Source organism: Propithecus coquereli, unplaced genomic scaffold (genome assembly GCF_000956105.1).
Source record: "Propithecus coquereli isolate 6110/MARCELLA unplaced genomic scaffold, Pcoq_1.0 Scaffold4, whole genome shotgun sequence".
Lineage (NCBI taxonomy): Eukaryota > Metazoa > Chordata > Mammalia > Primates > Indriidae > Propithecus > Propithecus coquereli.
Window position 1 is genome coordinate 4,023,993 of NW_012149729.1, and position 27,381 is coordinate 4,051,373.

Below are 27,381 nucleotides of genomic sequence, written 5' to 3' on the forward strand. Positions count from 1 at the left end.
CAACTCTGGATTGGTTGATTTATATTAGAAAAATGCATTCCTGGGAGGTGTCTCCTTCTGAGGAGGGAGTGGGCAACGAGGGAGGTAGGAGCCAAGGCAAGGTGACGCAGGTATATTATCAGGTTCTCCAGAGTGACACGTGTCCGGCATATGCATGCAGAACAGATGTTAAAGCATCAGGTTGGCAGAAGCTAGAAACAGGAATAATACACTGTGGCTGACCCACTCGGTAACTTTTATGAGGTTCACAATCTGTTCATTTCCAACAGAAGTGAGAATAATAACAGCTAGCCTAATTCTCCTCTGAACTGTGGTCTCAGGGTTCTTAACCTGTCTTAGGCCATTGAGTCCTATGGCAATCTTGTGGGCCCATCTCAGAATAAGTGTATTTTAATGAGGGAAATAAAATGTATCCATGTACAAAGAAAATTAACTATGTTGAAATACAGTTGTGTTTACAAATTAAGAACCACTGAGCCCCTGTTCACCAAAGAATATAGCTCAGACATTTAGACTGAGCCTGACTGCTACAGAGTACCCACTGCCCTCCTCTGCTCATTTCTAAACTTCGGAAACAGTTAATGCCTACGCCTGGAGCTCCAAAGGCCTGGATTTGAGTCCCAACTCTGCCACTTGGGGTCTGTGAGACCTTCAACAGGTTACTTCACTTCTCACTTTTTACAATCTATAATTATCTCCTGTGTATACCTGTTGTCTGTGCCTCCCAAGAGGCTCCACAAAGGCCAGGATGTTGTTTCTCTTATTTATTACGAGGCTCTGATTCTTGCTAGAACAAGGCATGTAGTAGGTGTTGAGCAAATATTTTTAGTGCCTGATGGAAGAGCGAATTCACTAGCTGATTTTCCAAGCAGATAGCCGTACTTCACTGTTCAAGAGGCCGTAGAGCCTCACATGTTCTGCTTATCTTGGAGCCTTTGCCCAGAAAGCATGTTTCATGGCCACTGCTTCAGTCAGCACAGACTCATTCATTTCTATCCTACATGTTCATCATATCGGCATTTAAAGCTAAAGCTGTATATAGCACATAATGGCAATTGATGTTCCTTAAGATGCTAGAAGCTATTAAAAATCAGGTTAAGTTGGATTTCACTATATTTTGCTTAAGAAGATACAGTATAAGGACAATTTGAAATGATTACCATCAAACTAGGAAAGTCCTCCAGAACTTAGGGGTTAGTATGTAGCGTTTAGAATAGCTTCCCAGAAAGACTCATTCTAAACATGTTTTAGCTTTTTTTTTCAATTTTTGAAATATGAAAAACTTAAAACATATACCAAAATAGCACAGTATAATTAATCTACAATCACTCATTACCCAGTTTCGATAATTACCAATATTCCCTCTTCCACTTCTCACCTGACCCCACACTGGTTGAGATTATTTATTAAACCGTATCTCAGTCATCATTATATTTCATTTATACTTACATCAGTATATATGTCTAGAACATAAGGACCCTTTAAAAAATAAACTTAATCCATCATACCCAACATGATAAAAATAATTTTTTAATGTTTTTAAACATCCAATCAGTGTTAAAATTTCCCCAGTTGTCTCATGAATGTTCCTTTGCGGTTGATTTGTTGGAATCAGGATCCAAACCAGGTCAATATATTGTACTGGGTAATCTCTTAATCTCCTGTAATCTATAACAGTTTCTCCTTCTCTCTTTTTCTTTTTCTGCTTGCCAGTATTTTTAATTGAAGAAAGAAGGTCATTTGTCCTGTAAAATTTCTCCATATTCTTAATTTTGGAGATTGCATTCCCATGGTGGCATTTAACAAATTTAATAATACTGCCTTGTGAGTTGTATTTAGCTCACACTAGTTTTGAGCCCAGGGCCTCGTGAAGCATATGTAACTCACACGTCTCTTCACCTTGGGAGCCGTGTGGACTATTTTTCACGTTGCATATAACTCACCCACAGAAAACAACAAAAAACAACAACTTTTTCATTAAATTAGAAAGGATCGTTTTGTTTTTGAAGTTTTTATTCTATTTTTGTAATAAAACACCATGGCCCCAAGGAAATGTTTTTTTCTAATGTAGCGGTCAATGTATTTTCTTTTTTTATTTCAGCATATTATGGGGGTACAGGGGTACAGATGTTTAGGTTACATATGTTGCCCTTGTCCCCCCCCCCAAGTCCGAGTTTCAAGTGTGTCCATCCCTCGGACGGTGCGCATTGCACCCTTTGTGTATGCATATACCCGTCCCATCTTCCCTCCTCCCCCTTCCCCCCTGCCCAACATCCAATAGATGTTACTCTTATATGTGCACTTATGTGTTGATCAGTTAATACCAATTTGATGGTGAGTACATGTGGTGCTTGTCTTTCCATTCTTGGGTTACCTCACTTAGTAGAATGCATTCCAGCTACTAAGTGAGGTATCCCAAGAATGGAAAGACAAGCAGTCAATGTATTAAATCTATCCCCTTTATTTCTTACAAACTGATAGTGCTGGAGGCTTGCTTAGGTTCAAATTTGACTCTTGGTAAAAATACTTCATAGGAATTTCTGTGTACTTCTGATTGCATCATGTTGGGGACACATTATGTCTGGCCGTGTCTTTTTGTGATACTGAGATTGATGAGTGGGTTGTCCTTTTGTCAGCCGGATCGCTCCATCCTAAAAGTCCCCATCAGCGTGTGTGTGATGCAGGGGTTCTCAACCCTGCCTGCATGTTAGAACGTCTGTGAAGCTGTTACATCTTCCTGATGCCCAAGCCCCATTCCCAAGAATTGCTCCAACATAGACCTGGGCTCTGTAACTATTTGAGTCTTAAGTAATTCTAATGTACAGACAGGATTGAGAACCACTGACCTGAAAAATTTGGCATCCACTGAGGATCTTTTCCTAGAGATCCGTTATTCAATAGGGGTTGTTAAATGGTGATGCTCTAGCATGCTTTCCGCACATACCAGCAGAAATTCTTCTAAAAAAACTTTCATTAAACTTTGGCTCTCCTTTTACTTGTACAGGAAACGTAGGATAGATATAAATAGTGGATTCTTATTAGTTTTCTGAAAAATGAATGTCCAACATTCTACAGAGGTGGCCAGTGAGCTTTGTTTAAGTATTATGAGTTTATAGATTTTAACCCATTTGATATATTTCAAACAATTGCATTTATTATAATAGTACCATTATTTTAATGCTCGAATTGTTTGAATTTTAGCCAATCGAAGTGATTCCAAATTAGCCCCTGTGACTTTTTTGACGGTGTTTTATTGCTCCAGTAGTTTTTAATTGCTTCCTTGCTCTTAAGTATGACAACATGTTTTAGGCTAAGCTTATATGTTTGATAATTTAGTTGTTCTGCAGCCTCCTCGTCTTGTGCAATTTCTATCCTGAACCTGGGATCAGCCAGGTTGTCAGGCTAATTTTAAAAATTAAAATCTGAATTTTTAAGTTAATCCTGCAGTGAATGTTGCATAAATCATCTGTAACCAGTATGTGTTTTTTTTCTCCCTAGTTAATGTCCATCAGTGTGTTGGCGGTTTCTGCTTGGATGAGGGACTACCTAAATAATGTTCTGACTTTAACTGCAGAAACAAGGTATGGAATTCTTTCATCAGATTTTCTCAGATGCTGGTTTTTAGTAATGTTACCCTTAGCTGTCTATATGATAGTGCTCTTCCACAGTCTTTTAGAAAACTGTTTCCTGCCATAACAACCTTTGTTGCAGACACTTGCGTTTTCTAGCATTCTTGTTAAGGTATGCCACTGGTCCTAGAGGGGACGATTCTGGATATGGTGATAACCAGGCACCTTTCCTCCTAACAGTGTGTCAGCCATATCATATTTATGTATAAGGGACAGCTTAGTTATTAATACTTTTCCCTAAGAAAATCACCTTGAGCTTCTTCTTACTTTCATATCCCTGGGCTAATAAAAACTAAGCCCCAGCATGCCATTTTCTTCTCAGATTTCAAGGGTTGATCCACTAAGATCAGAAGGGATAAATTACTTTTAACTTCCTCATCTTTGGAGATTGTAATACATGCCCTCTGAATTGTGGTAAGGATTAAATGAGATACATTTTTGTAAAGTCCTTAACACAGGGGAGCTTAGTAATGCTTCATTTTTATTATCATCATTATTATTACTAGTTCTGGTTAATGAATTGTTCTTAGTGTTCTAGCAAAAATCATCCCTACCTCCTTCTGTCTTTTAATGTAGATTGATTTCCCTTTGCATAGCAGTTGTTCACATTTCGAGGATCAGTTGTCGGGAAGCAGGAAAGTTGTACACAGGGAGTCAAAGATCACAGAAGAGGAAAAAGATTCCTCCCAGCTGGGAAATAGCAAAGGAACCCGTGTGATTTATTTAGGCTAAAGCTTTAGAGCTAATAATAGATTGACTTTTTATTGGAGGTCATCTATATTATATTTTAAATGAGTTGGGGTAGGAATGCTACCACTTGTACGAAAAAAAACTAAACAAATCAAAAACAAAAATAAAGCAAGCAAATAAACATAAAAACAATAGCACAGTGATTTTGAAAATAGCAATATGGTCCCTACTTTTGAAGGCATTATGATTTAAAGAATTATTAACATAAATCACAGTTGTATCTTGTGCTATGTCTTGGGTGCATTTTGATCATATTTTATCTATAATATGACTTGACTTTTCTTTTTTCAGGGTGGAGGAGGCGGTCATCTTGACTTACTTTCCTGTGGTTCATCCGGTCATGATTGCTGTTTGCTGTTTCCTTATCATTGTGGGAATGTTAGGATATTGTGGAACGGTGAAAAGAAATCTGTTGCTTCTTGCCTGGGTATGGTCTTTATATCTTCTCTTTATTGTAGTTAAAAAGACCAATTGGAAATGTATTATTTTTTCATCAGTCCACAAGATTAGGGAACAGTGAGAGCAGTAGCAGCATCCTGTGAGAAGGGAAGCTTTCTTGCCATGAGAGATGATTTCAATGCAAGTGTTTGCTGTACTCATACGATGAGGTATGGAAATACATACACTTCTGAACTATTTCACTCTGGCTGTGCGTTGACATTTTCATTTGAAAGTATGAGTTCTTTCTAGTGTCATTGACCTTTTTACCACTCAAAAAGGCCCCTCGGGACTAGAACTGAGAAGTCATAATGGAACTGTTTCTTTTTTCTTTCTTCTTTTTTAAAAACAAACACCCCCTAGAAACCCATGTAGAAACTCAGGAAGTGAGGTAGCAGACAAAGGTTATAATCTTGGCACTGCCTTTACGTAGGTTAGTGGACATAAGCAGGTCTCAGTTTCTATAATCTGAGTTGTTGTTGTTATTAAACTCTGAAAGAGTTGGACCTAGATTACTTCTTAAATTTGTTTCATCATTCAAATTCTATGATCAGTCTTTTAGTTTGAAAATGAGCAAACTTTTTTTTAATATTAAAAATTTGAATCAATTAAAATCCCATTTATATACAGATTTTTGAAGGATACTGAGCGTATAAAATACTGTGTACTCGTGGCATCAGGTAGTGAGACTGCTAACATAATTGCAGATATGTAAGTCTTAAAAATCAATTCATTGAATATATGCCTTTCTTTGTAGTAGAGCTCAACCCTGGCTGTACATTAATTTCATGTAGGGACCTTAAAAACACTTGAGTGGTGTGCCGGTAAACTGGATCTCTGGGCCGACAAAAGCCTTGATTTTTAGCATTTAAGGATTTCCATGGGGCACGTTCTCCCAGCATGGTTGATTTCAAGTTACCAACATGAAATCACTGAATGTGGAGTCGGGGACAGATGAGCACAAATTGGCTCTTAGGAGCCGGCTCCCATGCACTCGTGCTTGACTGGCTCCTGTGCCAAGCCAATTAAAACAGAATCTTAGTGTCAGGCTGAACGAAAACTTTGAATTTCACAGGGACAACCTGTGTTAATGTATTATTTGGCTTCTTGGAGGATAACTCTCAGGTCAGTGACTGCAAAACACAAAGTACTGTAGAAAATAAGCCATACTCAGAGAAGGGGAAATGTGCCTACTGCCTTACTTCTCTCCATATGGGTATATGGTGAAAAGGAGAGTGGTAGAAAGTTTGGAATCTGATTTTGCAATTTATGATATTTGGGCAATAATTTAAACAGAAACTAAAGTACTTACTTTATACAAACCTTCTATAACTTGAGAGATGTATAATGTATTTTAAACTTGAAATAAAAAGTCTTGGAATTCTTTTTTCAAACCCCAGTCTTACGATGACGTCTCACTTATATAACCAATTTAAGTATGACTGCTGTTTTCCCCCCTCCTTCCAGCTTTTATTCTGGATGGGCCCTGTTCTGGGGGTTGTGTTAGGATGGGGTCAGGTATTTCATGGAACCACAAAAGCTTTTGGGAACACATTTTGAAAACCATTTATGCATTCCACTTGGCTGCTTAAATGTTAGTAAAACAAGTTGGAAAAAACATAATTTGTCCTGCTTACTTGAAGTAGGACAAATCATACACTTGTGAATGAGAGTCTAGTTTGTGATACTGGAAAGAGCCTTATAATGCAAAAGTGGCATGGAAGACTTAGGTTCTCAGGGCCACTAACTTGTACATTCATTCATTCTTCAAATACTTATTGAGCACATATATACTACCAGTGTGTGTAATAGACAGACAATTCCACTACTCTTTGATAAGACTTCCAGTAGGGTTTACACCAGGTGCTCTCAGGCCAGCGAGGTATAGCTCTAAGCTCAGCCCTAAGGGGTCAGTGGGAGGATGATGAGCATAGATTGATACTGCCTTTTTCCATCCCCGCTTTGCTTGTTGGATGTACTCTTTTTCATGAAGCAGCATTTTGTGCATGGCTGTTCTGTGTGTCCATGGCTGCCATCTACATCCTGGTTGCTGCTTCCTTTTGACTGCTTTTGACAGTTCATTCCCCATTGCCATTGGGCTGCCTCTTTTCTCCTGGCAAGTTTCTAGATCCTTACTCTGTCTAGACCCACCACAGCATCTCCCTTGCTAAAGAATGATCTGTGGTTGCAACTCCCACTTATCCATCACTCGTAGTCAATCTGCCTCTGATCTGATTCTCAGGCAGTTTCTTCTTGGGCTTCCAAAAGCCCCCTCCTCTAAACAGCTGCCAAGTCCTATCAGTTCCGAATCTACAATCTTGGGAAATTGTCCCTTCTTTACTATTCTTATTTGGGATGCCCAAGTTCAGGCTTTCCTAACTTCTTGCTCAAACAGGTGCAGAGCCCCATAACTAACGTTCCTGCCTCCGTTGTCTCCTTCTAATCTACTCCACACCAGTGCTTCCAGGTTAATCTAATGCAACTGTGATCACATTACTCCTCTGTTCCAAGAACTTGAAAGACTCCCTATTGGGTAATGAAGTGTTTACAGGTTCCTCAAACTTACAGCAAGCCCTTGTACAATCAAGGCTGCATCTGCCATTGTTAGCTTTCCTGGTCACTTCATTGTTGTCTAGTCCAACTGTTTTTTCTGATCCCTGAACAAACTTTTCTTGCTTTTTTTCTTCCCTTTTTTTATTCTGAATGTCTTTTTAGATGGGAATTTCTTCTTAGTATTTTAGATGGGAATTTCTTCTGTTATTATATTACCAGCCCATTGAGACTTATCTGAAATGCTACCTCTTGAATTAGTAATACTGACAACGATGATGATGGTAATTAACATAGTTAACATTTCTCAAGTGCTTACAGTGCCAGACACATAGAGTTTTACATGAATTTTTTTTACATGAAGAGTTTTCTATAAATTAATTAATTTTATCCTCTCCATAATTCTACTGAGATAGGTGCTATTATTAGTCACTGAGTATTCATGAGGACATGAGGCACAGAGAGGTTAAGTGACTTGCCTAAGTCTGCACAGCTAGTAAAGGGAGATCTGGTATTCAGACCACGGCAGTCCAGTTCCAACAACATATTTGTAACAATTTGACCATTTTACTCTATAATTACGGACTTCTCCTAAGTGCTTACAAATGTGTCTTGCATTGTATAAAACAGTCTATGTATGATTGTTCATTTTAAACCTGACAACAGTCATCTGAGATAAGTAATTATTAAATGAGATTCAGAAAGATCAGTAATATGCCCAAGGTCACTCAGCAATAAATGGATAGAGCTTGGATTCAGACCTCAGCATTTCTGATTGCCAAGCCCATTCTCACAGGGCCTTTGCTGATTTCTCTAATAGATTCTTTTCAACCTTTGAAGTCCAATGTACTGCCCTTATTATAAATTTCCTTTTTTTAATAATCAGTGTAAACTACTAGACTATAAACAACTTATTAATATGAAACATTCACCTTGCTCATTGATTTAATAAATGTTTATTAAATTGAGTAATGGACAAAAAATTAGAACAGTGAGAGTAGGAATGACCAGCACATCAGATTGAGGGTAGTACCTGGAAGTCAGTGATAGAGTGGGAATTTAATGGAGGAACCTGGATATTAGAAAGATTTGGATTCAGAGCAAATGGCATTTGGGGGGTAAATTAATGCAGGATGTGACATGATATTAGGTCTTTGGCACAAATATTTGTAAAGCAACTCTCATAGTTTTTTTGTCTTTTGTGACCTTTGGCTTTTTATCTTAATTTAAAAAAAAATTTTGGAAGTTTCTTACTTTTATTTTGGATGTAAATGTTTAAACAAGCAGGATGCATTCATTCAACTTGTCTGTTTTCCTGTATTCAAAGTCTTGTTTCACTTTGAAGACCTGTAAACCAGATTAGTTTGAGAAAGCTATTAATTTTTTTTTAAAGATAATTGGTATCTCTGAGAGCTGCCATATCTCTTGAATAATTATTAAAAAAAGAGCTGGCAGCTGGGCTGTTGTGCTATTCAAACAAAAGTAAAAATGCCATTATTCATCAGACTGGTCAAGAAAAAGTGAGAGAGCCTCCCTCAAAATAGATCTTTATGACCAACTTCCCCCTATCACCCCACCCCCAAAAAAAGTGGCAACAAGAAACCTCTGCAAGCTAAGAGGCCACCTATTGGAAAACATTTCTGATGAACCTTGGTCATGAATTTCAGCCTTCTTTTGAATTATAGGTTTATAGATGTAAATTGTTAAAACATTCTAATTTAAGGTTCCCGGATAAAATATAGCCCAATTAAATTGAATTTCAGATAAACAATGAATAATATTTTAGTGTGAGTGTGTCCCATGCAACATTTAGGGAATGCATATACTAAAACATTGTTGTAGTTTATCAGAAGTTAAAATTTGTTTGTTGTTTATCAGAAGTTAAAATTAAATAGGCAGCCTGTGTTTTGATTTGCTGAGTCTAGCAACCCTACTCTCATTAGACTCTTTTTAATACGTGTGAAACTGTCATAGAACAGAAACTTTTATATATTTATATGAGGAGATTAAGAATAATTAAATTCTAATTAAAATGGGAAAACAAGCCAAAAATGACTAGGAAAAGGAACTGGAATGTGTCATGACTTTCAAAGTAATTTCAGTAGCAGAAATTCCTTCTCTTTAAAAGAGAAATTGAAGCTAAATGGAAATTGATTTCAAGCCTTAGATGGGTACTTCCCAAGGCTTTAGCGGTAGACTAAATGAAATTCGTTTGTTATTGCAGTTCTACCTTGCTATTAACACAGGCATTAGGAAAGCAGTGCCAGCTCAGGGGGAATGTAAACAGATTGAACAGACATGTTTACGATGTCGACAACAGCTGAATGTCATCATCGGGAGATCATCATTTGTCAGAATGTGATGCTAATATATGCTCCACTGCCAGCAAACCACAAGTAGTCAACCGCTGGTCAGAAATTAAGTTGGATGTACCTTACATGCTTAAAACGCCTGAATTATGCTTAAAGGGGAAGATTTTTTCCCCAGTTTCATTATTCCAGAGAATTTGCGTATGGCTGTTGATTGTGTGGAAACATTTTTCAAACTTTGTTAAAATATAGAGTGATTGAACCAGATGTGACTGATTTCCTTAATGGAAATCAAGTAAATTTTTAATCACCATGGAGAAATTTTCCCTCCTTAATTTTTTGTTTAAAATCATAATGCAAAACAGAAATGCTTTTAAATAGTAATTAATTTTCTACAGGCTATCTGTTTAAGGTCTTCTCTTGTGTAGTTATAAATTTTATAATTATATAGCTAGTCATAAGTCATTAAGTTAAAATTAAACTATTTGGTCGAATCTCTTTATTATTTCATTTATATTTTTGGTTGATAGCCTAATAACTTTATTTCTAAATGAAGATTTATCATATCATTTACTGTATGTTCAGCATCTGCCCAGTGTTTTACGTTTGTTTTCTCAGAAAATACTCATAGCAACTATGTTAGACTTATTTTGCAAATGAAGGAAACTAGCATGCCCAAAGATACACAGCTGGTAGTTGCTGTCATTAGCATTCAAATGCACTCTGTGCCCAAAGCCCATGCGTGTTTCACTACACCACGCCACTGTTCTAATACATTTAACTATAATAATTACTGACCTTATTTCTGTAAGACTTAACTATGCTTCATTTATTACTCCAAGGCATTCAGTAGTCATTTAATTTTTAAAAATGTAATCTTTTAATATCCTTATTATAAAAAGAATTCTAAAAATTCTACTGTAGTTATCATTCTCTCATAATCTGTCAAAGAATCAACCAGTTTCTCCTTTCCTTTCTCCCTTTCTCACTTCCCATTCTCCTTTTTCTTCCTTTTTTCCTCCCTAAACAGGTATTAGTACCCAGTCTGTGATAGACATTTGAGAGAAACAACAATGAAAGGGGAGAATAGAAAGAAAATAACAAAGCAAAATATAATATTAAATTTTTAAATAAGGTACTGTGGGAACCCAGAATGAGGAGTGATTGGAGACTTCCAGCAGGTTTTATTTCAGATGTAAGTGTTTAAACAAGCAGAATGCATTCATCTAACTTGTCTGTTTCCCTGTATTCAAAGTCTTTATTTGAGAGAGAGTCCTTATTTGAGCTGGATATTGAAAATGCGTAAGGTTTTCTGGTGGAGAAAGGGAAGGAAGGGGATTTAATGCAACTTGAAGAGTGTGTGTAAACACAGAGGAATGAAGGGATGTGACAAGTTAGGAAAAACTTAGAAATTCTATATGGCTGTGAGGTCTGTGCCCAGTGAGAAGAACATGAAGCAAGTCCAATTGTGAAGGTCTTTTTAGGGGAATCTGATTTTATCCCTTGGGATGTAGAGAACCAATGGGTGTTCCAGCTTGGGATGAGTTGATAATTCACATTTAGGGCAGTAGACAACAGGAAATCCTGTTAGTGATTACACTATAGACTTCAGAAGCTATGGATAGAGTATGAACTAAGACTTTGGGAGCTGCAGGAAGGTGGATGAAAACGGTAGACCTCGCCGAGGTAGAATTGTGTACAAAGCATTTACATGATAGTAATGTTTGCATTACTTGACATCAGGAATTGAGGAATTATTCAATATTTATACATTTTTCATATAATAGAAACATCTCTCTCCAAGACATGCACTTTATTTTGACTTGCTAACTAGAATTCTTTAAAAGCTATGGTTTTTAAAATTTTATTGGTGATTATCAAATAATAATTGTACATATTTATGGGGTACAATTTGATGTTTCAACAATATATGTGTACATTGTGGAATTATTAAACTAAGATAATTAACACATCCATCACCACACCTACTTTTTTGTAGTGGTGAGAACATTTAAAATCTACTGTTTTAGCAATTTTGAAATATGCAGTACATTATTATTAACTGTAGTCACCATGTTGTGCAATAGAGCTGCGATCTCCAGCCTTTTTGGTACCAGGAACTGGTTTCATGGAAGACAGTTTTTCCATGGACTGGGGGTGTGGGGTGGGGTTGAGGGGTCTGGGGGGATGGCAAGCAATGGGGAACAGCTGTAAATACAGATGAAGCTTCGCTCACTCACCTGCTGCTCACCTCCTGTATGCTGCCCAGTTCCTAACAGGCCATGGACTGGTACCGGTCTGTGGCCCTGGGGTTGGGGACTGCAGCAATAGATCACTAAAACTTATTTCTCCTAAGTGAAACTTTATACTCTTTGACCAACATCTCCTTTTTCTCCATCTTCCCTCCCCCAGCCTCTGATAACCGCCATTTTACTCTCTACTTCTATGAGTTCAACTTCTTTAGATTTCACATTCAAGTGTGATCACGTGGTATTTGCCTTTCTGCCTGGCTTATGTCACTTGACATAATGTCCTCCAGGTTCAACCATGTTATAAGAAATTTATCGTTTATCTTATCATTTATCATTATTCACACATGCCTTTCTTCCTCTGAATATTGAGCATGACTGTGAATCAGGTTATAGCATTCACAATGAATAGTGTTCTTACACTTTTTCTTTGGAAAAAAATATTTTTGGTTCAGGAAAAAAGTATATTTGCTTGAATATATTTATCAAAAAAAAAAAAAAAAAGAAAGAAAAGAACAAGCCTGTTACTTGTAATAAATATTTGTATATGTGAATTTGTAAAATTTGAAGGAAACCATTTTCTTTAATACTCTTTTTAACAAATAGGGTTTGTGGTTATTCTGGAGAATATACAAAAATAAATTAAAGTGCATATCTCATCTGAAAATAAAGGTAAAAAAATGAAAAGAATGTGTTTGTAAGAAGGTACTTTCACAGACATAGAGTTATAGATAGGTTCAAAAGTTATTGGCAGATATTAAGGTATGAGTTTTCCTTCTGCCTAATCAAACATCATCTTTTTAAACTCCCAGTTTCCTAACTTGTTGTCTTGTAAAAAGTCTTGCTATAAGGATGCCTTCTATAAGGAATTCATTCCCCTCGTGTGTTTGGGAAGGATCTGGACACACCTGGTGAGGTCTGAGTGAGAGGCACGATCTAGGTTAGAATTGAGTCAAGTATTATTTTGACCGTGTTGCTTAGGATATTTCTAAGGCACCTTCCTATTTGTGTTTTCATGTACAGATTTTGGTAATGAGGACCCCTCTCTCACATTCTGAGGAATGGCCCAATAATCTGTAGAGATAGCCTCTTCAGAGACCAGTAACACCCTGTAAATCTTCTGAGTGAGATAGGGCTGAGCTTGCACACTTTAGCTGACCCAGCTTACGAGGCAACAGAAGCCGTACACATTGTGACCTCTCTAACATGTTTAGCTGTTTTATTGACTTACCCTTAATGCTTTACCTCTCATGAGATAGATCGTTAACCCTGGGAACTCGCAGCCGGCAGCTAGACCTGCAGATCTGGCATAATGCACTTCTCTGTCTAGTAGTTTGAACAGCACATGAAGCAAACACTTACTAATTTGAACTTTACCAACATCTTTAATAAGGAAATTAGCTCAGCAATTGCCAGTGTAAATCAAATTGAAAAGGGGAGTAATTTAAGATACATTTTTAGAAAAAATCTTCTATATTTATTAAAGTATAAGCATGAACAAATGGCCATAACATACCAGTACTTTCTTACCTAAGCTTGAATTTCTTCAGGTACTGAGTAGTTATAAGACTATTTCTTCAACAGTTGGTCTATAGTTCTGATTTATTTTTCCTATATTTGACTGACCTCGTTCTACTTATGATTCTTAAAGGAAAAGACATTTAATGTTTTCTTTTAAAAATCTGTAGAGAGATATTGATGAATTATTGGCCTTCAGAAATTCCCAAGCCTGTGTCTGTCTGCTATGACAGCGTTTTGAGAATTGGCTAAAACAGAGGCTGTGTGTATATGTGTTTTAAGCAGCAGCTACTCTTGGGCTGTTAACATTTTAGTCCCCCAGGGATTCTTAACAGAAAGGCGGCTGTTCCATTATCCTGTACAAATATTTGGCACTGGAATTCCCTTATTTACTAACTATAAGTAATGTAATATTTTTAAACCTCCAATCACCAGGAAAGGGAAAATAAACAACTGACATAAAGATACTTAGCACTGAAAGCTTGCAGAGTTTAGTATTTGACAAGATAGAGACTGGAGTTTATCATTTATCATTTAGTGAATGCAGGCCTTTAATCAAACTTTTTGTTTATTAAAAGTGTTGGCTATGTGGCATGTAGACAGGAGTCAAAAGGCACCATGTTTTTAAAATATTAAAATGTCCAGTAAAGTAAACCTTGAAAGTTTTTGTTTTGGGGGAGATGAATCTCAGGTTGTATTAATTTTTCAAGATAAGCAAATCTGACTTCTGTAGTTTTACATTATGTTGAATGTTTACTTGGTGAAAAAACTATCTGAGTTTTTAGTTGTAAATTATGAGAGTAGTAGGTTAAAATAACTTTTACAGTGTTTATACTTTTCTCTCAGTATAACATATTCTTACTGAAGGGGTTCTGTGATACTTCATTGATTATCTGCTTGTTTTCTCAAAGAAACTTACATAAATGAGTGCTCAAGAAAAACATTACAATTTCACTTTCATGTAAAAATTCTTTCCCAGTTGGCATTTATATAGAAAAACAGTTTGGAAAACAACTGCCTTGTCTATTTGTGGTGAGTTATATGTAGGGTTTTTTGTTTTCTTTAGATAGTATGTATTACAAAGTCCTCTCTCCATAAAGTTGGATGGAATGAGAGTTAAGTTTTATATTGATAGAATATATTTTCTCTAAAAATGCTCTTAGTAATTGAAAGTATCTTTTTCTATGTTTCTCAACTGCTTACCAAATTTAATACTTTCCAGAGTACTTTCCAATGTACTTCTGTGCGTGTGTGTTCAGAAGTTGAGGTCTGGAGAGGATGGATTTTGAGGTATTTCTACCAACAATATCTCCAATATACTCTCTGTTCCAGCCACTATTTTATGTGGCTTTATTTATATTAACTCATGAAATCCTCCCAGCTATCTGATGAGGCTGGCACTATTGTTATCCCTATTTTACAGACGAGGACACTGAGGCACAGAAAGGTTAAGTGATTTGCCCGACTAACCAGTAGAGCTGTGTTCTAAATCAAGGATGCCTGGCCCCAGAGCCTGTGCCCCAGAGTCATGGATAGAGTGTGCCCAACTCCATTTTCCATTTTTAAAAAATGGAGGTAATGATGGTTTTGTAAATTTTTTGAGTAGCAGATTATATTCATATATATAAATCTCTGGCACAGTAAATGATTTGTGCATGCACTCCAGTGTGTGTATACGCATCCATGTGCATACATGTGCATATATACATATGTACATATACTTGATTTTTTATCTTTTATTTTATATAGACACAATACTTGGTTATACACACACACACATATATATCTCCTCAGCAAATAAACTAAATCCAGGCCTCCATTATTGAACGAAATTGCTGATAACAGAATTCTAAGCTCCATAATTTTGTGACTGAATTGAACTATCATGGAAAATAATTCAGCTCACTCTGATTTGGGCAAACTGTATTTATGGATTTAATGAGCAGTAAATCAGAAGATACCCAAATTTCCAGGCAGAGTCTAGTCTGGGTGGAGTCCATAAATCACATTTAAGTGTACACTTTTTATATTTTTGTTATACCACTCCTATTTCGAACTACTGAAGATACATTTAGGGAAAGGAAAATGGTACCTGAGCATTTAGAAAGTTTCCAGTCACCACTCACCCCCTTTAACTCCAATAACCCTGAAATGTAATTGGGCTACTTACAATTTTCAGCCTTTTAGAATTACTTTTTCCATGTAAAACATACTTGAAATCCTTCAGTTCAGTTACTTAGTCTTTCCTCTGGTGTCAAGGCCTGGGGTGGATGGGGTGGGGTGGAGTGGGAGGGGCTATTGTTTGTTTTAATTGTGTTCTTACTTTTGTCAGCATGCTCCAAGCACATAATTTAGACGCCAATTTAGTTCTAAAAGGCTTATTAGGAAATGTAGTGGTCCTTCACCCCTGCCATTTTCCACACCCAAGAGGCAACTACGTTGAACTTTGTTTTAGCAGATTCCTTCGGCATTTACTTGCGTATCTCTAAATCACATGTTTTTGTAATTTTTCTCATTCTGCTAGTTTTTAGTTTTAGGGAATATCCAATGACTTCTCCTTATAGAAGCTGAAGAACTGGCACCCTCTGCTGCTGTGCCCTTCCCAGTATTTCATATCTCACCTCAACCCAGACATAACATAATTTTGGTAGATCAGTGTTTACATGATTATGACTATGTAAATGCTGTTCACAGCTGGGTTTACATTTCCTTTCCGGAATGACATGTTGTTTTTCTTGGAATTAATAAATTTCCTTGTTTGTTTGCTTGTGTTTTTTTTTTTTTTTATGTATTTATATTTAATTCAGCTGTAAATTACTCCCCCCAGTGTAAGGTTTCTCTTTATATATACAAATATATTGGTCCTCTCATTGATGATATTTTAAAAAAAAAACAAACTCTCAAAACATTCTAGACCTGCCCCAGTCTAAGCCTGCTGAAGCTGTCACGCCATCATGGGATATCCTTTAACTACCATTCTGGGATTTCCTTTGCCTCCCTTTTGTTTTAAATCCTGTTTCCTGGATTCCAAGTCATTGTCTTTCTCTGTTTATTCTCTCATTTTAGGAAGTGCATCTTTCAGTAGTTTCCTGAAAAAGCATACACAGAAGATTTTTAAAAGCCTATATTCCTGAAAATGGCTTTATAAACCCTTACACCTTAATTTTGATGGCTATAGAATTAGGTGGGAAATCATTTTTTCCTCAGAACTTTGAAGACACTTTTCCACTGTCCCTGGCTTCCAATAGTCTTTTGAGAAGGCCAGTGCTATTCAGGTTTGATTTGAGTTTTAAACTTTTGTAGGAAAAGTATGTAAATTTGGTCTTCAATCCTGTTTCCAGTGCTGTACTTTGTCCTCTACTGTACCGGCTGTCCCCAGTCCCGAGACTGTTTTAGTGTCTCCATTTCCTCAAACTTGTCTCATATGAGAGGTGGGACAGTCACCCTGCTGCATATTATGTGGGAAGGGACCTGGGTTAGGGGGTGTCCCATTTCTTCCTAAATGGTTTTCAACAAATCTTCCTCTTTTTAGTCCCATCTCTATCCACCTCCAGAAGTACCCAGAGCTGCAATGCCTGAGTATTTGGGGGCTCTCTGGTGTGAATCAGGTTATTCTCAGTTTTCCCACTATTGTTTTAGTGTTCAGCTTTTGGGGAACTATTGAGAAATTTTCTACTCTTCTATCCGCTTTGCACTTTTCCAAAATATACTTGCTGTTGTCTCCTATTCTTTTTTCTTTTTCTCTGGGGTTAAGCCTTTTAAAATATTCCTTTATTGTTGTTTTAGTGAGGTTTCAAGAGGAAGGGTTAAGGGCAAGTGTTGCAACTGCTTTCTTCAGGGGGAAGTTCTAGGGGTAGTGGTAACAGGGAACCAGATTATTTTTTATAAATAAGTGTTTCTTTAAGAAGAGGACCTTTCTTGAGATTTTTACTATTTTTGTCTGTACACATATAAAGAAGCAAAATAACCTTTAAGAGGAAGTAATGAGTTCCCTTTTTTCTACTGGGGGATTCATGTACCTGCACGTCCACAAAGGCTTAAATAGGAAGGTGAGATGTCATGCCCTTCCCTCACTCCTCAAATACTTCAAGTGCACAAAGGGACTGGTAACCTATGTCATTCTGGCCATTCTTTTGCCAACCTTAGTTAGTTTAAAATAACAGATGAATTGATTTCAGTACGTTTTAAAAAGAAGTTGAATTCTCCACCCTCCACACCCATCCTGCTTTAGTTTCTACTAAAGATGTTTTGAAAAATACCAGCTCTATTCTCACTGGACAGGGATTTTACTAAAGATTTTACCAAATGGCCTTTGAGATTAGATACCCTTTAGTGGGGGTGACACTGATAGTTCAAGAGGATAAACAATTTTACACACCATCATCCTCTAATCATAAGGACATCTATTCAAGAAGTATGTATTGGGTACCTGCTATCTGCCAAGCAGTGTTTTAGGTATTTGAAACACAGCAATATCTCTTGTCCACATGGAGTTTATCTTCTAATAAATACTATTATGTGGTTAATAATGGCTACCATTTAGGGAGTGTTTACAATGCAATAGCACTGTAGCTCATGGAATACTTTTCATAGCATTGTAAGTCAATTTTAGCAGTTTTATTTTATAAATGAGAAAACTGAGGCTTAGGGGTTTGCCCAAGGCTGTCTAACTGATCTGTAAAATAGCCAGAACCTGAAGTCAGGTCTATTTTATTTCAAAGCCTATATTCTTCCCTTTGTGCAGCTTAAAAAAAAAAAAAAAGCAACCAAACAATTTCACATACATTGTTTTATCTAATCTTCTATTACCTGACCCAGTGCGGGCACTCATTTTCGAACTGAAACCTGTTTATTCTCAGCTTGAGTAGTTGGTGAAAAAATCTCTAACGAAGCATCGTTTTGGTGTGTGTCCTGTTAGATACAGTTTTTTCACGAACATTTGTGGAACACAAATTTTAATTTAATTATAGTAGAGGAGCTATTTTAAGGAATTCTGTATTGAATGATTTTTCAAAGCAAGTAAAATAGTTTTTAATACAAATAATTACATTCTAATTTCCTTGTATAAACACACATTTTCTCATTCTTCATTTGTTTGAAATGTTTAGTTGATAGTAGCTTGGGAGAGACGGGGAGAGTCTGCATGTTGCTCCCTTTCTTTGGCTATATGAATTGTCTTAAATGTTTAAATAGAATGTGTAGGCAGAAGTCAAGGGCAGTCAAACATTAATAAGAAACTCAAGGTTCAAATTAGAGAAAGCCAAGGAATACTGAAATTGGCCTTTTCAGTTGGCAAATTGGTCGTTATTTCCATCAGCTTTCCACTGAATACCTGCTCTGTGACAAGTACTGCTTGGGCACTGGGGATAAAATGACGTGTAAGAACAAGATCTTTGCCAACCAGGACTGACGGTCTGGCAGTTGAGCCAGCACTGGGACTTGTGGGCAGGGCAGCCAAGTGCGTGGGAAGCCAAAGCCTCAGAGGCCTGAAATACAGCAGACAAGGAAACCCTGATGCACAGAGGGAGGGAGAAAAGTAACATGGTAAAGAACAGGAGGTGAAATACCGGAAAACAATGATGAGGAAGAAACCATGGCACATTGCAGGGAATGAAGGCTGTGTACGGGAAGAGAGGACAGTCGATATTGGACTATGTTTCACAAACTAGCACAGAATAGCATTTGCACAATGCTTTACATTTTCCAAAGCACTTTCCCGTGTATCTGTCAATGTTTTATCTTCATTATACAGATGATCAAACTGACATCAGGGCAGTTAAATGATTTCTCAGTGTGTTTCAGAGTTGGGTTTGAACATAAGGAGAAGAGAGGGTGAGTTGACTAGTACAGACCATCTCATCAAATGATATGCATTGGGAAAGTAAGAAGCATGAGAGGCACATGCTGGTACATCAGGGTATATATATGTATGTATTCCCAATAGTGTTGAAGACAAAAGATAGTTGTGTAGTGAAATGTGATGTGAATGTACACTTCATACCATAACAAAGTTCAGCAAGAGTTGTTGCTTAATCTTTGCTGGTTTCTTACTGTTGAGATTAGGGATTAACACTATGCTTTACATCCATCCCTTAAATCTATCCCTTAACCTAGTGGCTGAGTGATCCTCTGTGCAATAATCAGTATGAGAATGACTTTATCAAGGACTCAGATCTCACTGCAAAAGAAAATTTAGAGTTAGATGCATTTGGTCTATCTATGTTGTGTTGAGGATGGGTTTGACGTTTAAAATTTTCCTTGGAATTGTAAGACTGAATGTTTCAGGCTACGGCAGTAACAGCAAAGCAAAGACAGCTGACTGAAGTTACAGCATCATTTGTAAAAACATTTTATTTGAATTAAATTTTAAATTTAATTTATTCCAGGAAAGTTTTATAATGTTGATGAAACTTGTATCTTCAACCTCAAGGTTAAATAAATCAGTGTTCATAAGTGTTAGTGGTATAAAGGCAGAAGAATTGTTTTGTATGGGAGGACTTGCATCAAATGAAACCATTGGAAAGCTGAAAGATAGTATCGTTTTGGAGTTTTCTCAGAGTTACAAGAGTGTCCAAGTCATAGGAAACTTACACCCTTCCTTCTGTGGTCGGTAATCTCAGTTTTGAATTTGGAATGAAAGATGATTTCAGATATATGTGTTTTTTATATGCATGCCTGTGTATCCCTAAGTTATAGTATTGCTAGCCCATTATAATGCTAATATTAGGAAGTCAACCGTGATGTCATGCCTGTTGTTGTAACATGCCAGTTATTTGAATCCATATGCCTGGCACGGTTGCTCGAATACTGCATATATTGCATACACTGGGCACTTGCCCGTGGCCCTGTGCCAGGGGCGTCTCAGATGGAGCAGCACTGGTGGCATTTGCAAAATGATCAGCTACTCCAGGAAAATGAGAGAGATGACTCAACTGGGATTTGAATGTTATAAAATCAGTTCAGAAATATGCGTGGTTATCCCCCTGGCAAAGTCAGGGTATCTCCTATTGTCTTCTTTTTTTTTTTTTTTTTTTAAATCTGGTCTTGGTGGGATGATTCTTTCTTTCTTTCTTTCTTTCTTTCTTTCTTTCTTTCTTTCTTTCTTTATTTATTTTATTTCAGCATATTATGGGGGTACAGAAGTCTTCTTTATAATTACCATCTGTGTCCATGTTTTATCTTTAAACATATCTTGCCTTTTCAGGGCTGCTTTAGTTTTCACTGTAACCAGACAAAATTTGAAAGAATTTAGGTTTAGGATCTGAGAGAGCAAAGGTATCCCATAGTGTAATTTCTCTCTATAGTCTCACTGTCTCCTAGGGTCTTTTCTTATCAAAGAATAGAACAGTGATCAAGCATATATTTACTGAACATTTGGTATCTTTTTAACATAAGGTGCAAATACACTATTTTTTTTAATGTCTGGAAATCACTTAAAGCATTAAAGAGAGTTTGGAAAAAAACTGGCTTGGAGTACTGTGTTCATAATATTTCTTCTAATCATCGTTTCAAGGCTGAAATCTTTAAAGTAAGGCCTAGAAATAATAATACTTGGACATGATATCTGAGTAGATTGAAGCTAACCATGAGTACTACGTATGTTGAAAATAAAAGTAGCTTGTATTAATAAAATGGGATCCTCTTAACAAAATATTACTTTAAATTTTGAACCAATTATTATTTTCAAGCTGTGTTATTGTCTAAGAAATTATACAGTTATATATTCTTTATTTTTTATATGAAAGAAATATGAAGGAAACAATTTAAAAAAGTAGCAGTGATTTATATTTTGAAATCATGGGAGATATATCACAGAAGTAGTACAAAATCAGCCCCATATTCTATTTCACTCTCCTGTCCTTTTTTAGCAAAAATTATGAGCAAAGAAACTAAAAGTTTAAATCCTGATGTCTCACAATCCTAAATCAAGTTCACTTTTTCCATTTCCCTGCTACCATCCTACTTCAGCAATCTTGTATTTGATTCATCACACCTTGCTTTTCTATAGGTCATTTTTTTTTTTTTTTCTTGAGATAGGATCTTGTTCTGTTGCTCAGGCTAGAGTGCCGTGGCATCAGCCTAGCTCACAGCAACCTCAAACTCCTGGGCTCAAGCGATCCTCCTGCCTCAGTCTCCTGAGTAGCCAGGACTACAGGCACGCGCCACCATGCCCGGCTAATTTTTCTATTTTTAGTAGAGACAGGTCTTGCTCTTGCTCAGGCTGGTCTCCAACTCCTGAGCTGTAGCAATCCTCTGGCCTCGACCTCCCAGACTGCTAGGATTACAGGCGTGAGCCACCACGCCCGGCCTCTATAGATCATTTTTCACAAAATAGCCAGAATTATGTTTTTATAATGTACATCAGATCACATCACCTGCTGTGGATTTACATTACACTTAGAATAAAATCCAGAATCCTTGCCGGGGCTCACAATGATCTGGTTCTTCATACCTCTCAACGACATCTACTTGCTACACGGTACCTCATTCCACTCGTTTCTGTGCTCCAGTTACCGCCGAGTTTTTAACTAACTAGCTCACTCTGTTAGGTGACATTGCACTTGGTATTTCCTCTTCCTGGATTGCTTTTTCTCACATCTTAACAGCATTGCGTCCTTCTTGTCCTCACTGACTGATCTTAAAGACAACTTTTATAAAGAGGCCTTTTCCTGATCACCCGACCAAGGGAGCTCGCAGTCACTCACTGTCATATCACTCTGCTTTGTTTTCATTTATTCTTTTATGAAACAAATATTTATTGAGCACCCATTGTGTGATGAGGAGCACAATAAAGTGCCTGCCCTCAATGGAGCTTTCATTCCAGTGACGGGGGATAATCAATAATCATCACTACCTGGTACTCACATCTAGACCCCCACCAGAAATAGAGTAGAATACTCATGAGTGCAATGACGTTTCATGCCTGCTGGAGTTAGTGAAGAGGACTTTGAGAGCCTGCTCTTTCTCACACTTTTACTACTTGCCTCTGCAAAGTCACCACCACAACTGGCTAGATGGCAAGGGACAGCACAAAGTACACTGCTACAATGGTCCAGTCCTCCCAAATTTACTCTGCACATTCTCGAGCGAGTCACATTACTCACTTTTTGCATTAATTTTCTTGTTTGTAAAATGGGGCAGTCCTATCCATTTCAAAAGGTTCTTGCATGAATTAATTATAAAAGTACTTGACAAGTAGAGTATTACCCAAAAGTTCCTATTTTTTTTCTAATCATAGTAATGCTTTCCAATTCCACCCTTAGGTACCTGAGCTCCGAATCTACTATTCCTAATAGTTGAATTAACATTTCTATTTTGATCAAATGAAATGAGATTTTTCATCTTCCCACAGAGCTAGTTACCTCTCACAATTTTTTTTTTTTTTTTTTTTTTGAGACAGAGTCTCACTCTGTTGCCTGGGCTAGAGTGCCGTGGTGTCATCCTAGCTCACAGCAACCTCAAACTCCTGGGCTCAAGCGATCCTCCTGCCTCAGCCTCCCGAGTAGCTGGGACTACAGGCATGCGCCACCATGCCCGGCTAATTTTTTCTATATATTTTTAGTTGTCCAATTAATTTCTTTCTATTTTTAGTAGAGACGGGGGTCTCGCTCTTGCTCAGGCTGGTTTCGAACTCCTGAGCTCAAACAATCCGCCCGCCTCGGCCTCCCAGAGAGCTAGGATTACAGGCGTGAGCCACCGCGCCCGGCCTCACAATTTTTTTATTTTGGTGAAGTATGTCTTTTCCTCTCCGTTTATAACCCAGTCAGTCCAATGCCTTGTCAGTTTTCTTTCGTTACATCTCTTGAAACTGCTCTTTCCCACCCGTTTGCAAGGCCGCTAAGTCCAGCTCCTCACCTTCTCTGCCTTCTAAGAGATTTTCACCTGCCCCCTCAACCTTTCCTTTCCAAATCACTTAGAACCTTGTCATTATTCTGTTTGTCATGTCTTTCCCCTATTCAGAAACTCTGAAAGATGTCACCTTGTTGCTTACATGATGGATTTAACATCCATTAGCATGTTATTTAAAGTTCAACATAATCTGGCTTCAGTCTGCTTTTCACATTTGATCTCCTATCATTCTGCTTTCTGACCACCCCACTCCAGCTAATGGATCTGTTTCCTGTTCCCTGACCCTTTGCCTGACTTTCCAGCTGACTCTCCACACTTGTTCGTGGTTTTTATTTGCCTGGAATTCTCTCCTCCTCTTTGTCCCAATCTTCTTTACCTTTTGGAATAATGCTGCATAATACTTTGTCTATTTTATGGGATTCCTGAATTTTTATCTCCATTTCTGTTTTTGACATCGTATTCAACTTCATGTTATTTATTTGCCTAAACATGCCTTATAAGAATTTTTCATATTCCTTTCTATTTCTCAAGTGCCTTCCCCTTAATAGGAATTTATTATATATTTTAAAGTGTCACGGGTAGTTTAAATTTTGTTCTATGTTTTTCTAAGAATGTAATGGAGGCGTCCCTTTAGAAGAATGAGTTAAAATCTGCTCATAAGCAGAGCATTAAACTTGTTGACCTCACTTCATCTACTTTGAAAGGAATTAGGTCCATTTTTTCAGAGAACTCGGTTATAGCTTGTTGAACTGGGATATGTAAATTCTTATTTAACCTGATGAAAATACTGGCATTTATAAAAGATTTGTCCCAGGAGATGACTAGTAGACAATGACCCACTTAGGTGAGTGTTAAACGTTATCTGTAGATGTTTCTAAATTTGCTGAAATTTTCTCCATCTCTTCCCAACAGGTTTCATAAAAAACTTGCCTCTGTTTTCTTGTCCATTAGATAACTATAACACTGAATAATATTTAGTTCGATGATCATACTTTATTTTAATTCTATACTAACAACATACTTTTTTGTTTTTTTACAGTACTTTGGAAGTTTACTTGTCATTTTCTGTGTAGAACTGGCTTGTGGCGTTTGGACATATGAGCAGGAACTTATGGTGAGTTCAAAATGGAATATAATCACCATCTAAATCAATAGCCATTTCAACCTTTTAAATTAGATACTTTAGAGTAATTAAAGCATGTGATTATTAATTTGTTAATGCTACATGATAACAATGAATAGTTCCAATACTTATGAAAAATAACATTTCCCTTTCTGTGTCCAAAGCATCACATTTCCACACCATAACTTGTAATATTGTATCGTGTATACTATGATAATGTCTTGAATTCCACAGATTGCTTAAACATGGATATAATAGACTAAAAATAGTATATGTTCTAAAATAATTTTACCAACTTCTGATTTAATAATAGGAAAGATTCACACTTGTAACAAGATTTGCTTGAGAATGCTTGAATACCTGCATGCAAAGCCTTATCTAAGGCTGACTGGCACAACTGAAGACTAGGAAGCCTGCCTCTCCTGTTTGCAGCAGGCTAAACCATCTTCCACTTGAAGAAGTGTATTTGAAGAGTTGCTATGTGTTTAGCACAGTCTAGAAACACTCTCACAGTTTGACACCTGGTTACTTGAAAGCAGCTCTCCATCATTTTTTTCTCTTTTATTTCAGCAGTTGAAATAGCTGGAACAACTTTTATAGCTGTGATAGAATGAAGGAGGATAAGAATTTCTCAATCTTAAGATTTTACCAGTCATGTTTTGTTTACCTCTTGCACTTTACCCTTGCTTGCATTGGGTATTAGTCCTTATTTCATATTTGCTCACTTCATTGGTGAAAAATTAGTGCATTTATTACTGGTGAGGTTGAGCACTTTACATGTATGTGAATGCTGGCCGTTTTCATGGAGGCAGGCCAGATTTTCCACCGTGAACATCACAGAGTAATTTTGTTTTAGTAAAATGGTATTTTTCACCATGTAGTTCTTGGACCATCTGCAGTAAGTGTCATGCAGAGTGATTCTTAAAAATGTGTATTATTGGGCTCCAGCCCAGAGGTACTAAATCAGAATAGAGGGAAAAAGCAGAGGAGGAAAGGGCAAAGACTGGGCATTTGCATTTGTGTCAAGTTCCTCATGTGTCTTAAGCATTTAAAAATTAAGAACTCTTAAGAAGAGAGGGAGATGATTATATATTCTATTTGTTTCAGACAGAGGCAAGGCATTTGGAAGCTGGGTAATAAAATCGAAGTTGTCTCTGGTACTGATGTGGTTATTAAAGATTCTGTGGTGAGTCTGCTACTGTGCTGTGAGACTGTTTTGAATACTAAGTAGTAACCACAGATTCGTGGCTACTCTGTGTAGTCCAATTTCCATGGAAATGGGGGTGCTTTGGCGCTCTGCTTGCACACGTATGATCCCTGTGCAGACACACATGCTTCCAATGTAGGATGACTCTCAGTAAGAAGAGAGAGTTATTGAAAAATGGAAAAGTCAGGGCAGGTTCTAACTAGTTTAATATAAAGTTAAAACTTCCTTAAAAATAAAAATCTCCCCTTAAAATAGGAATTCTCTTGCTGTCTTTGAGAATCTTATTTTCACTCCATCCCTAGAAACTTTGAGTATTTAGGGGAGTGAAAAGGTGGTTGATTTCAGGGACTTAGTTTCTATGTTTTGTTGGTAAAGAGATTGTCTCTCTTCATTTTTTCTGTTTTCAAATGATAAATTTATCTCCTAGACATTCAAGCAATAGGCAGTAAATCTTATAATTAGCTCTCCATCCCCTTCCCTCCGCTTGGGACTGTGTTTTGTTTGGCAATGAAAAGGTTTTTTAAAATGAGTGTATTTTCTCATAGATTTTTAAAATGGGTTGTAGAGTGTATATTTCATACTAATATTTTATCAATCTCCTAAGTTATAAAAAGTTCAAAATGAATTAATTTAAGGTGTTTGAAAGCAAATGTTTTGATTCTCATGTCATCCTAAGAAACATGAGGAAACCGAAAGGAATTTAGACTTGTTCAGATACTTTCTTCCATTCTGTTAAGGGTCGGTCTGCAAGTAGCCCCTGAGTGTTGCAGTGCTAGCCGGGTGCCCACTGCCATCTCAGCTGAGCGTTTCCTCACTGTTTTGCTTGTGTAAATCTTTCCCATTACATCATGAGGGTAGAGCAAGGGCTGTTTAAATGTGAAATGTGGAAAGCAGTCCTTTAAAAAAAAAGTTTGTTAGGTTTTTTATTACTTTTGCACTAATAGCAGTGTGAATGAAAAGTGCCATTAAAGTTTATTATCTGTCAAATTTTGCAGAACTCAGCCTTTACACAGAATGGGCTTTGTGCTTTTAGCTGTTCCATGTAAGGAACCAATCAATGTGTGTGTTACTTTATGGCCAGATCCCAGTATTTTGTGCCAGAACCTCAATGGTCTCCTCTGTTTTCTTGCCACATTTGGTCTCAGATTGATTGTGATCACTGTGAGGAAACAACCTATATTTATTTTGGAGGGTAAAATTTTTTTAAAAGATTGTTATGTTAACTAAATCAAGAGACTTGACATCAGTCTGTATCCCCATTCTTTCTTTTTTTCGTACATGTTCACCTCTTGTTCATTATTCCTTCTCTAGATAAAATCTGTCAATCATATTAATTGTTTTAGATTATACATTTCTAGAGAATTTATTTCACTTCCATTTATTTTATGCCCCAAAGGATATGAGATAGTAATAATTTATAGTGAGTAGCTTGAACTTTGGCTAGTCCCTGAAATTTGTTGAAACCATATAAACAGTGTATACCCATTCAGCCCATAAATTAGGGAACAAAATTGTGTACCCAAGTGTTTGGCTGTTTTTTTTGTATTCTGTATTTTCAATTAACAACAAAAAAAGGAAAATTTACAAAGAAAAAAATGAAAAATTTCTGTGGTCAGAAGTTTGTAAACTATTAATATTTCTATTGATAGCACCATCTTTATAAATAAGATTTCAAAATAATCCTAATTGGAGTTCTCCTGGAACCTTATTTACTCACCTCTCCCTTTTCTCCCTTTCTCTTTTTTGGGTTTTGATCTTT

The 27,381-nt window shown here is 36.9% G+C and overlaps 1 protein-coding gene across 1 annotated transcript in view; it reads left to right on the forward strand.

Annotated features, from left to right (window-relative positions):
* TSPAN12 (tetraspanin 12) overlaps nucleotides 1-27,381 on the forward strand; it is a 60,283-nt gene that overhangs the window by 11,682 nt on the left and 21,220 nt on the right. The window contains exons 4-6 of the mRNA XM_012652734.1: nucleotides 3,499-3,581; nucleotides 4,671-4,806; nucleotides 24,332-24,410. Coding sequence (XP_012508188.1) covers nucleotides 3,499-3,581; nucleotides 4,671-4,806; nucleotides 24,332-24,410 — 298 coding nt within the window. The remainder of the gene's footprint in view (nucleotides 1-3,498; nucleotides 3,582-4,670; nucleotides 4,807-24,331; nucleotides 24,411-27,381) is intronic.